The sequence below is a fragment of the Pezoporus occidentalis genome, unplaced genomic scaffold (assembly GCF_034315485.1).
Source record: "Pezoporus occidentalis ecotype Australia unplaced genomic scaffold, CSIRO_AGI_Poc_V1 ctg108, whole genome shotgun sequence".
NCBI lineage: Eukaryota > Metazoa > Chordata > Aves > Psittaciformes > Psittacidae > Pezoporus > Pezoporus occidentalis.
In genome coordinates, this window is record NW_026912865.1 from 77227 (window position 1) to 89725 (window position 12499).

General features: G+C 44.7%; 1 protein-coding gene across 10 annotated transcripts in view; it reads right to left on the reverse strand.

Annotated features, from left to right (window-relative positions):
* Positions 1–4146, reverse strand: part of HECTD1 (HECT domain E3 ubiquitin protein ligase 1) — a 59287-nt gene extending 55141 nt beyond the window's left edge. For 7 of the 10 annotated variants that reach the window (XM_062622826.1, XM_062622804.1, XM_062622795.1 and 4 more), the window contains exons 1-2: positions 4010–4145; positions 1485–1809 (exon numbers count right to left, since the gene is read on the reverse strand). In XM_062622826.1, the coding sequence (XP_062478810.1) occupies positions 1485–1624 (140 nt within the window). In that variant the 5' untranslated portion in view covers positions 1625–1809; positions 4010–4145. Of the gene's footprint in view, positions 1–1484; positions 1810–3480; positions 3504–4009 lie in introns of those variants that run through there. The other 3 variants (XM_062622843.1, XM_062622833.1, XM_062622774.1) reach the window with 2 other exon arrangements.
* Positions 4147–12499: the final 8353 nt, after the last annotated feature.

The window sequence follows — 12499 nt, forward strand, 5'->3', positions numbered from 1 at the left end:
CTGGACTCTAAAAAAAAGCAGCACTTGGACTATTTAGTTCATTTATATTGAGATGAAAGTCCATTCTAAATAAAATGCATACAATTGCATTTGACATCTCATTCATAATTCTCAAATACCCAGATGATATCCTTACAAATGCTTATGCCCAAGCTTCTACTTCTGTTCTATGCTGAACATACCAAAGCAGAAAGTTTACCTAGATTTGTCAAAAAAAAAAAAAAAATTTTTTAACTACCAAATTATTTTCTGCAGTAGTAAATTAAGAAGTCAGTAAATCAGCCTTTCTGCATCTTGAAACATAGTCCTCCACCAATAGCATCAGTACCATGAGGGACAGACTGGGAAGTCAAATGCATCTTCCTATAGTAAAATCTCTTCCAGGCCAGAACTGTACTTTTAAGCTGGTCAGAATCAGGCAATTTCAAATTCTTAAGCAGTGTACAAAACTGCACTCACTGCTAAGTAACCGCTACAAATCAAATTTTAGAGATGTGTGAATTTTACACTTCCTCTAAGAGAAGCAGTTGTGAAAGATTAACAGCTTTTAAGAGATAAGCCCAAAACCAGTTCTTCTTCAGGACTACAAAACTAAACACTGTAACCAACAGCAACCTTCTTAAACACTTCTAAACCGACACCCCTAAGAACCAGGATGTATCAGAAAGAGACTAGCTGTGCTCGAAGATGGAAAAAGAAAGTGAGAGAAATAAAAGAAAGATGGAAAATAGGAGAGGTGTAAGAGCATCAAGATCAGAACCGTAGAAACAAAGGCAAGAGAACTAAGATACCAAAGCTGTGATTGTTTACACTTTTGCTACCTCCCTTCCACACTACTCCTGGGCCTTCACAGGATGTAGTGTTCAACACATGCACAGCAACACTTATTAGGTAACAACAGTGCTTACATCAGCATTTTGTGCTGTGGAAAAAAAAAAAAAGAGAGCGGAGACCATGCTATATGAAGTGTACAAATGCAGTTGAGGAGGGTGGCAAGAACAGCAACATTATTCTACAAAGGGGTAGAATATTTGTGTGAACAGTGATTAATATTTGTGATTTTTGTTTGGATTTAGAGAGCTCAGAAACAGCTACTTCTCTTGAGAAAAGCACTGCAAGAGTACAGATGCTTAAATCAATCTAGGTAATTGCTACAGTTTTAAATTAAAAAAAAAAGCTTTTCTCTACCATTAAAAACAAAACAAAAACCCCCAGCACTTCCACACTGCCACTCTGAATGCATCTCTTTAAACTAAATAATCAGCCCCTGTGTCACAACAGCTACTGCAGATCACTTGCAGGACACTACCTTTTTAATCAAACAGAACTTTATATAACATTAACAGAAACTCTTCATTTCAGTGATCTACACCCATGTTCAGTCTGTAAAGAAAATTTTTGAGGCCAAAACTTGCTAGGAATGCTGACTGTTATATACAGCTACAGAGAGTAACATTCCCTAAATAAAAGACAAAATTACTTACGTTTCAAAACAGCGATCCACATTGTCTGACATCAGAAGTAGCATGCATAGCTGTTCCAGTGCTATTAGCTGCATATCCCTTTCATCTCCCTGCCCCATCTGCAGCCATTCCAGCAACGTGTCTGGGTCCACATCTGCCATCGTTGGTTTGGTTGGGATTTTTTGTTTTTGATTTTTAAATTTAAAAAAAAAAAAGCAAAAACAAAAAAAGCCACCACCACTTAAATTAAAAAGTACCAAAAATATCCTTTAATTGTTCAAGCCAGACTAACTTGAGCACAATTAACGTATCTCTTCAGCCAGCCCCAAGCTTTGGCAGTTTTCACCTGGAAAAAAAAAACAAAAAAGGCAATAAGGCTATTATCATCACAATCTTGCCTTTGAACTTTTCAAATTCGCTCCTCTCTAAAATGTACAGCATATTTTTGGGCTGACATTAAGAAATCTTATACGTATTTGATCAGCATTTGCCCCGTGCACCCAAGCTTTATACATGAGTAAACAGTAATGAGTTTGTTCTGTTTCACTGGAAATAAATCTCAAGTTCCAGCTGACAATCAAGACTTAGAGCCTACTCTTATTTTTAGGATAACTCAAAATTAAAATTTATGTACAAAAACTGTGCTTAACCCTATTCTCAAAGCTAATATAAAGACAAAGCGTTGTCTTGCTATCCCCTTTCCTTTAATGCCACTTTATTATTATAATACAGTGTCCAAGTTACTGAAAGGTGGATTACCTCCTCATGAAAGTATTCAAATACAGAAACACATCAAATGTAACATTTTAAATACAAATCCACAAAACAAAAAAGTGAGATGTACAACTAAAGACTTGCAGAATCTTTGCAAAAGTTTTTTACTAATCCTTCATCTCTTAAAATGGCATTTGAACATAAGGAAAGTAAGCTTTTTTAGTCAGGATTAAAAAAAAACAAGTATTTCAGAATCAATTCCATTGAAGAGTTAGGGGTTTGTTAATTTTTTTTTTTTTTTTAGGAGAAAAAGAAGAGGTATCTAATTCATAGCTTTAAAAAAATGCAGTGAATAATTCAAATTATCCATGTACATATAAGGAAAACAACATTATTTGCTGGCCCAATGCCACAGCTGTACATGCAAGCTGAAGACCAAAAAAGCTCGCTTTAAAATGTTGAGATATTTTTTACCTATGTACTTGCTTATTATGCTTTACTAAGAAATAGTCAAACTCATCTCCCATGGCTAAGAGCAGAGCAAATACGATTATTTTCAGGTAAAAAATAAGAGTTTACAAACCAATCTCTCTAAATTAAACACACACACAAAAGAGTTACTACTTTTTAAATGCAGCTTAGAACATAAGAAGAGAATTAGTTTACAAACTCGTAGGTAACTATAAAATGCTGGACAGTGCCCCCACAAACTGAGGGGGGCGGGGTGCAAGGGAGAAGCTCCATCTGGACAAAGTCTGCCTACTTGTTTACTTGGTGGTAACGAGTTAATGGTTAAAAAATAACTCCATCAAAGGCACATCTACAAAAGGGAATCAGAAATCGGTATTACATGGAGAAACACACATTGAATCAGCAGTGCTGTTTCACAACAGCTGTGAACTCAAAGATATGACTAAACAAAAGTATGACAGATAGGATTTTTTTTTTTTATCGTTTAGGGACATAAGATCACAGATCACCCGGTTACTGCCTGCCACTTAAATACTTTTGTTATTGCTTTCGTCTTGCTGTAAAATGCAACTGAAATGTTACTAAAGTGATTTTCCGTGCTTTAAACAATGCCTACGATCCTCTGAGCTGTTTACGGACTGCATTTCCTGTTCCAAGACTAAATAAAACTACTTTCAGCCAGTACAAGTAGGATCATGTAACGAGTATAATACCTCTCCTTAACGAGACTAAATCCGTAATTTCGGGGAGAGGCGAGGAGGAAAGGGTGAAGGCAAGAGAAAGATGAAAATTAGGAGGGACAGAGAAAGCGGGGTAAATTCAACCCAGGCACCTGCTGTTCTTCCACCCCCCACGGGCTGTAACCAGACGGAAACGAAGCACCGCGCAGAAAACAGAGCATGGCGAGAGGCTCCCGGGAGAGCCGCACCAGAAAAGGGGGCAGGCCGCGGCTGAATTCACCCTCCGCGCTCGGGCCTGCGCCCGCACACACACACACACACACACACGCACACGCTCACTCCTCAGGCGGGCCCCAGGACGGACTCGGTGCCCGCTCCCCACCCCCGGCCTCGGAGAAGGGGAGCCCCGCACCGCCTTACAGCCCCGCGCACAGGCCAGCCGGCAACGCCGCCCCGCTCGGCCCCCACGCAGACAGGGTCTTACACCCGCTGCCTCCCCGCGCCCAGGGCCCCGGCCCGCTCCCTCCAGGCCTGCCGTCGCCGACCCTCCAGGCCCGGACAGCGACACTCGAGTTCCCGGCGCGCGCCAGGCCTCGCAGGGTGACCCGGCCTGGCGTCTCAGGAAAGGCGCCATCTCCCCACCGCCAACAGAGGCGGCCCCGCGCGGCCCCCACCGCTCACCTCCACCTCTCAGAGCCCCTTCGCCGGAACCGACCACTCCTCAGCGCCGCAGGGACAGCGGGGCAGAGGCGCGGCGGCAACCCAAACCCCGCAGCACACAGCAGCCAGCGGCGTCCATGTCGCTCCACCCGGCACGGGATTGGGCGGGGGGGGGGGAAAGGGAGCCGCTCCGCGGCCGCGGGGGAGGAGCTAGCGCTGGCCGAGCGGCCGCTGGGGGCGCTGCGAGAGCGCCCCGGACCCGCCTCCAGCCTGTAAGCCGGGGGCCCCGCGTTGGAGCGGCGAGAGGTAGCGGGGTCGGCGCGGTTCTGGCTCCTCGGGCGGATCTCGAGGCTGGCGGCCTTCGGGGGCAAGAAGGGGCTAGCGCTTCGGCACCCGCCTCTGGTGGAGCCGGGGACTCCGACTCAAGCGCCTCGCCCGGCCCCGGCTCGGCTCCCTCTGCCCAAGGGCAGCCGCGGACCCGGCTCCTCGCCCGGGCTCCGCAAGGGCTTCCTCGGAGCGCGGTCCTGGGGCCCCTCCCGAGGCCTTCGAGGAACCAGGAGCGGGAGCAGAGGCTTACCCAGCGTGTCCGCCGGCTCCCCCGGGTTGGGGTGGCCATTCCCGGCCTGTATGGGAACTTCGGCTTGGGGTTTTATGTAGTTACAGATCATCTTACTTCATGCCATATTCTGGTTATTTGCTTCAGTATAGTGTTGTTTACGGAGGGGCGTTACGCCTTAGCCAGGGCCCACTCTTGAAAACACTTTGATCCACCTCCAGCACTTCTGTTAAAGGGGCTGCAGACTTCAACGCTGCAGGAACTGGTCTGTCACAGCAGATGTTTTCACTTGCCTTTAGCCCTGCAGTGTGTCTGAGATACTGCCAGCTATACTGTGTAGCTGGAGACAAGTTTTGAAGTAGAGCAGCCCCATGCCATGCATGCTGCAAAATGCTGTGGTTACCTTGCATGTGATCAGAACACAAAGGAAGCAAACTGCAATGAACTGAAACTGAAGGACTGAAAGGACTTAAGCAGCAAACCACCATAAATGTAAAATGAGGGACTAAAAGCAAATGATCTTCAAAATAATTTCCTTCTCTGTAGGATGACGTCTGTTTTTCTAAGGAATTTAAGCCTATTAATATAAGAACAGTAAATAAGATTATTGCACATTTGAATGTCAGTCCTACCTACCTCATAGACATTTCCTGTAATTAGGAGACTAAAACTACCCACTGAACAAAAAGGCAATAGCAGCCATGCTTGGTTGAAACTTGCCGAATAAAGAAATTTTTATTGTTTGATGTTGTCATGACACCTCTAGAAAGTATAACTTTCGTTGCTGCAGATTTTTTTCAGAACACAAGAACAGTAGCTCCTTTGTCTCAGATTCCTATGGCAGCTTAGCCTTCCTGTCTCACTGCATTGTGTCTTACTTAACTGCCCCTTCTTCCAGCCCTGCTGAGATTTACACGTATATCCTGTGCCTGTGCTCGTCTTTCAGAGGTCAGCAAGATTTACGTGCTTAAGGTTAAGGACATGAGGCAGTAGGAGGACTGAGTCTGCAGTCTTTAAATTTAGAAGGTCTATCTTCTTTCACTTTCACTGCTGCAGAAGCAACGTCAGAATTAGGCCAAACTTAGGAGAACTGCATCTGCTAAGTGACCTCACTCCTGTTGCATGATGCTAGAACAGTTTCCTTTGCTTTTTATTGTAGCTTCAATTAAAGCAACATGAATTTCTTCTGAAGGCCAAAATCAAATGCAAATTTTCAATTATAAAGACCAAAAACTGAAATCAAACAAGTATTTCACTCTTCACATAGGTTGCAGTTTCTTGTTCAGGTATCTCTGGACAAATACATGGTTATCCATGGAGAAGATAAGGTCATCAAAATATAGGTCAATTTTGGAACAAAATCCAAAGTTTGAATATTGTACATGCAAAGAATACAAATAATGGATTTAAAATACTACTAAGTAGGAGTACAACACTTAAAAATACAGGAAATAGCTTTCTGTGCTGTACGTATTTATTTCTAAATGGATAAACATAAATACTTCCATGTCCTGTTGCATTAGTTGCCAAATCTATTCTATAGTTTGGGAGTTTTGTAAATTAAAGGAAGGGTATCAAGTAATGTATTACAGCTTTAGTCATGAATCAGCATTATTTTCCATCATACGTTACATTTTTCACTTTGATTACATATGTAATATTTAAGAGTTTGCTAGTGATCTTTGTTCCTCATTAAGAGATTTTTTCCCGCCAGGAATGAGTCTGACAAAGGAGAAATGCTCTGCTGACAAGATGATCTCTGCTTTATTGACTGTATTGATTATATACTCTTCAGTGTATATGTTCATGCTCTGACTAATACTTTTTCTATTTCTTGTGCTGACAGGGCGTTGAAATTCTTTTTGGCAGTTGTCAGAGTACTCCATTGAAATGTATCACAGAAGTTACTGTTTCAGACTCCCTCTCTGTACAGCACTGATGTGGACTGGGACTAGCTCTGCAAAAGTGTATTAGACTGCACTCTAACATTTAGTAAGAAGAAAATCACTATCAAGCAAGAGTACAGTTAGTGGATAGGACAGACATAAGAATTGCAGTTAACGTGCTTTCATTTGAACTTTCACATGAACAAAGTTTTGTCCAGAACCCCAATTTGCAGCCTGTGGCTTTCATTTGGTTAGTGCTAGGCCTAAGCCTAGTGAGGAAGGACTTTATGTGGATTAGTGCAGCCAGACAGGGAAGGCACGTAATGCAGTAGGCTAAAGTGACAAGTAATGGGGCTTGACTGTCATAATTCCTTTGAAGAAAATCATGCTGAGCATTGTGCGAAACTTGCAAAAACAACTACAGTTCCCCATACTTGTACAATATACATATTGTTCAGTCAGTCAATGACCTGAATTCTAATACCAGCTGACATGCACTTTGTGTATGACCCTGGCATAATCCCTTAATCACTGCATGTCTCTGTTTATAAAAAAACAAGATAATAATGCTGAAGTGAGAAATGTCTTAGCATTTATGGAACTGTGAGTTGCTGAGGCATGTTAGTATATTAAGTCTTAAATAATATAAAACAGAATTCCTGTTTGTGACTACACTTGAGTGGACCACACGTGTAAGTGACTGAGGATGCGTTTGGAAATGAGGTCATGTAGGGTCAACATAGATTGAACTGTGGAGTGTGATATTGACTGATGACCAGCATTTTAGCTGTGTATTTGCTTGAAAATTAAAACTTGTCTTTAAAAGAGAAAACATAAGTAGTTACTGGCATAATATCATGCCAGGGACACATGAACCATAGAGAAATATGCCGTGGAAGGCAGCAAGGGTCAGGGGTTGGAGAGCTGCAGATGCAGAGCTTCTGAGACATGTTATAAAGAACACCCTGCTTGAGGCAGTGACACTGTAAGAAAACATCGCAGGTGTTCTCCAAAGGGTTTGATTCTGTTTGAAAAGAGGTAACATTTGGTGAGAATTTCACAAGATCTTCTCAGGGTGGAGAAAAAAACAAATGTTTTTTCACTTACAGCTCAAAGAAAAATAATATTTATTACAATTTTTATATTATATTCAGACTGGTGCTTTCTATATGCGAAGGAAAAATCTGTCACGGGAACTGTTGATGTCACAGTGTGGTAGTAAGGACTGTAAGCTTCAGATAGGAGGGAGCGGTCTTTTGTTACAAAAAAATACAAAACTGGCCAAAAATCAAACTGAAATACACCTACAGGTCAAACAAAGCAGTAAGTCACAGATGCCTCTGTGTACTTGTAATGCATATGGAAGCTAGAACCTAGTATAATTGATGTTTGTGTTAGCTGTGCTGCCCACCTCTGCACTCATGCCGTTGATGTTTCCAAAAATATCACTCCTCTAGAGTAAATAGATCAGAGGGTGACATAAACCTGAACACCTCCACAAATTCAATTGAGTAGTTTATACTAAAGGCCAGGGCTGTGCCCAGCCAAATAGAACAGTTAGGATATTTAAGGATCATTTATCCTTTTGCTTTAACACTTTTTTCTTTACTACCCACACAATAATGTGGTAGGAAACACTGAAAGTTCCTACTCCTCCAGAGACAAAATATGAATAATTCCCTACATGTGTCATTTTTTTTTATGAATATTGTACTTTTAAAGAAAAAGTTAATCAATGTTGACTACACATTTCAGAAGAAGGAGGTCAGATATTGCAGTAATTTCTTGCTGTATCAGGCAAGGGTTAGTTTTACAGAATTTGGCTATTTAAACTGACTGACTTCTTAAGCATATCGCTAAAAACGTTTTCTTCTCCAAAACTTTTTTTTTATAAATAGAATGCAGTTGGTATAAGTTTCATTTTATTTAAATCCTTCTATGTTATCATGGTCTCTTCCTCGCCACGTGGCTGTTGCACCAGCCTGGGGAGCACAAACACAGTGTCAGTGTCTCGACTTTCCAGAAGTAGGTGCCAGCTTTGGCAGGCTGGCAGTCACAGAACAGCTCCGTGCCCACAGCACAGCCCAGACTGCCATGCACGGCCTTGCGCAATCTGCCACATCAGGCACTGTGTGAGAGGTTGCTGCTGTGGGACTCAATTGCACATGTTGATGTGGTGAGCACACAACTGACGTTGACGTGATAAACGTGTGAGTGACATGCTGGTGTTTATGGAAGTGCAGAGCTGAGTCATTGCTCTGCTTTTTAGAGGACTCCTCAGGAGAGCGTCAGCTTCCTGGAAGGTTCTTATCCATGGGGCTGAGGGAATGAACATATACAGAAGAGCATGGTTTTCTGAAAACTTCAAATACTCCGAAATTACCTTTTCTTCTTTCTAAAATTATTGTTCAATATCATAAGCATTATGGTGCTTTTTCCTAATTAAACTCACCCTTCTGGGGTTTGTGTGTGTTGGGGGTTTTTGTTGGTTTTTAGTTTTTTTTGTTTAAATATAGGTTTACTTCTTTGGCATTCCAGGCTGAGGAGTGAGATGTGGGTAAACTTTGTATCACTTAACTCCTTTTATCTCTGTTTACCTTCTGCTATATCAGTTATTTGGACATAAAATAGAAAGCAACCCATCACCACAGCCTGCCCTCACTCATGTCCCTTCCACCTCTGATTGCCAAAGGGAAAGTGAGGTAGAAATTAGGCAATGGTTATCTATTTCAGGCTGTTAGCTGTACTCTATCCATCAGTAACATGGGCAACAGGAATAAATCTCAATCCAAGACAAGTGCAAGGGAAGATCAGCAACTCAGATCACAGTATTTCTTACTGGTTTTAATGGCACAGACTAGGTTATAACTTCCTGAATCCAAAGATTTATCAAGATTTGAGATTTGTTCCTCCTAGTTTTACTCCCTTGTCATGGGAGCAAAACATGTATTCCTACCAAACACCTGATGGAGCTCCCAAAATTTCAATGAAATATTATAAATGAACTTCAGTGGTCCATGCTGATGAGAAGCATTACAATAAGAAGAAGGTATCTTAAGCACCAAGTGATTCTTCTATTTTCTGGGTGTCGTGGTTTAAACCCAGTCAGGTAATTCGTTCGCTCACTTCCCCCCCTTTCTTGCCCTCCCCCTGCTCTCGGAGGGACGGAGAGGAGAATCAAAAAGAATGCAACTCCCACGGGTTGAGATAAGAACAGTTTAGTAACTAAGGTATAACACAAATCACTACTGCTACCACCAATGATAATAATGATAAAGGAAATAACAAGGGAAGAGAATACATCATCTCACCACCAGCCGACCGATAACTCGCCCCCCCAGCCCGACCAAGCTCCGACCGATACCTCCTCCAACCCTGCAGTCTCCCAGCCCTTCCGGCTAACTCCCAGTTACCTCCTGGGCATGACGTGCTGTGGTATGGAATACCTCTTTGGTCAGTTTGGGTCAGGTGTCCTGTCTCTGCTTCCTCCTGGCTTCCCCTCCTCCCTGGCAGAGCATGAGGCTCACAAAGTCCTTGGCCAAACCAAAACATCGCTTGTTATCAGCTCTGTTCCCGAGCTGAAGGTCAAAACACTGCACTGCACCAGCTACCAAGAAGGGGAAAAATGACTGCTACTGCTGAACCCAGGACATTATCCACCCCTTATTCCATACCATTCACGTCATGCTCAGATCCCACATTTTCAATATACCATCACTCTTATCTCAGTGCACTCTTATCTTAGTGCATGGACCAGTCCCTATAAAGCTGCTGAGTCCATCTGGTCCATGTCAGGCTCCATCTCTTGTAACAGTCTTCCAGAGCAGGAGAGACTGTGTGCAGTGTTCACACTCGTGAATAATCTGGGCAATAGTGTCCATTGCTAAGTCCACCCCTCGATCATGAGGCCATCTCTGTGTTGCATCTCTGCTCTGATGGCCTGAAGTGCATTGGGCCCACCAGGCTTAAAATAACTCACTGTCCCCTTAAGCAGTTTCTGCAGCTTGTTGCTGGGGACTCCATACAGCTGCCTTCCATCTCCAATGCTTCCAAAGCACTGGAGGGGCCCAGTGGACTAGATACTTGCCCATACTGTCCCACACACCCTGCCACTCATGACTGTCCAGCCTTGGGGAAAATCTCTTGGTCCCCCCATATCGTCGTCTAACCCCAGACAAGACCCAAACCTGACTCTGCTTAACTTTGGAGATCAGACAAAATGGTTGTGGGTAGAACACAGTCTGTGTGTGTGCCAACATGCTGATCCCCATCACAATCAGCAGGCAGGTCCCAAGGACACCCAAAGGCCATTCAAAACCTTCAGAACTCTCAAACGATGCTGCTGTACTTGTCACTGGGGCTGGTGTAGCTGCTGTGCTTGACACTGGGGCTGGTGTAGCCGCTGTGCTTGCCGGCTCTCCCACCACCAGCTTCTCTTTTCCTGAGTTCAGCTCTTTCTCCTCTGCCTTGCTGGGAAATGCTGCCTGGTCTCCTGCATCCTCCTGGGGCTCGGCGGGCGGCTGCCGGGGAATGCTCTCGGCCGTCGCGGGGCTGGGCTCGGCCGCGGGGCTCGGCTCGGCCGCGGGGCTCGGCTCCTCCGCGGGGCTCGGCTCCTCCGCCGCCTTCTCCCGCTGCTTGGCAGCCGCTTCCTTCCTCTCCCCGACCGCCCCGACCTCCTCCACCGGCAGCCGTCCCCTCGCGGCCTCCGGCCCCGCTCCCGCCGCCGCTTGGTCCCCGGGGCCGCTCTCCCGGGCCGCTTCGGCTGCCGCCGCCTCCCGGGGCCGCTCCCCCTCGGCTCCCCGCAGCCTCACGAAGATGGAGAGTAGGGTGAGGGCCAGGCCGGTGAAGAGCAGCCGGACGGCCAGGTACAAGTCCACGGCCACGTCTGTCCCGCCCTGCTGCTGGAGCCCGCCCGTATTACAAGCCATTGCCATAAAGCACAGTGAGACAAGAACCTTAGCCCAGGCCCCACACTTGATAAACACTAACACAGCAAATACCGGCTCTACGTAAGTTACAACATTCTGAAGCTGTGAGATCAAGCAAAACAACTCTGAGAGCCAATAAATCGTCATTGTGACGAGTGACTATTAATCCGTCAGATCTGTCGTTATCTCAACCCTTCGTGCCCCACGTTGGGCGCCAAAAAGGAACTGTTGTGGTTTAAACCCAGTCAGGTAATTCGTTCGCTCACTTCCCCCCCTTTCTTGCCCTCCCCCTGCTCTCGGAGGGACGGAGAGGAGAATCAAAAAGAATGCAACTCCCACGGGTTGAGATAAGAACAGTTTAGTAACTAAGGTATAACACAAATCACTACTGCTACCACCAATGATAATAATGATAAAGGAAATAACAAGGGAAGAGAATACATCATCTCACCACCAGCCGACCGATAACTCGCCCCCCCCAGCCCGACCAAGCTCCGACCGATACCTCCTCCAACCCTGCAGTCTCCCAGCCCTTCCGGCTAACTCCCAGTTACCTCCTGGGCATGACGTGCTGTGGTATGGAATACCTCTTTGGTCAGTTTGGGTCAGGTGTCCTGTCTCTGCTTCCTCCTGGCTTCCCCTCCTCCCTGGCAGAGCATGAGGCTCACAAAGTCCTTGGCCAAACCAAAACATCGCTTGTTATCAGCTCTGTTCCCGAGCTGAAGGTCAAAACACTGCACTGCACCAGCTACCAAGAAGGGGAAAAATGACTGCTACTGCTGAACCCAGGACACTGGGATTAAAACCCTAGCTATATGAGGTTTTATTAGGAAGTATAATTTTTATAGACTTAAAAGCTTACTAATGCCTTTTACTATTCTTGTAATGAATTATGGCCTATTCACCACTGTTGAAGGTCTTGACATGCAAAAAGAAAAAACAGTCTCAAGCTCCTAAAACCTGAATTTCTGGACTAGTTGCTAATTGGAAAGAGCTACATCCTTCATTCAAACTGAGAAAAATCAGCAGAAAGAGTATTGTGGAGGAGCATCACAAAGTTCAGTGCTAGCACTGTCCTACAGCACATGACAGAGACTACAAAAAATGGTATTATTTACTCACAAAACAGGAAAACTTCCTT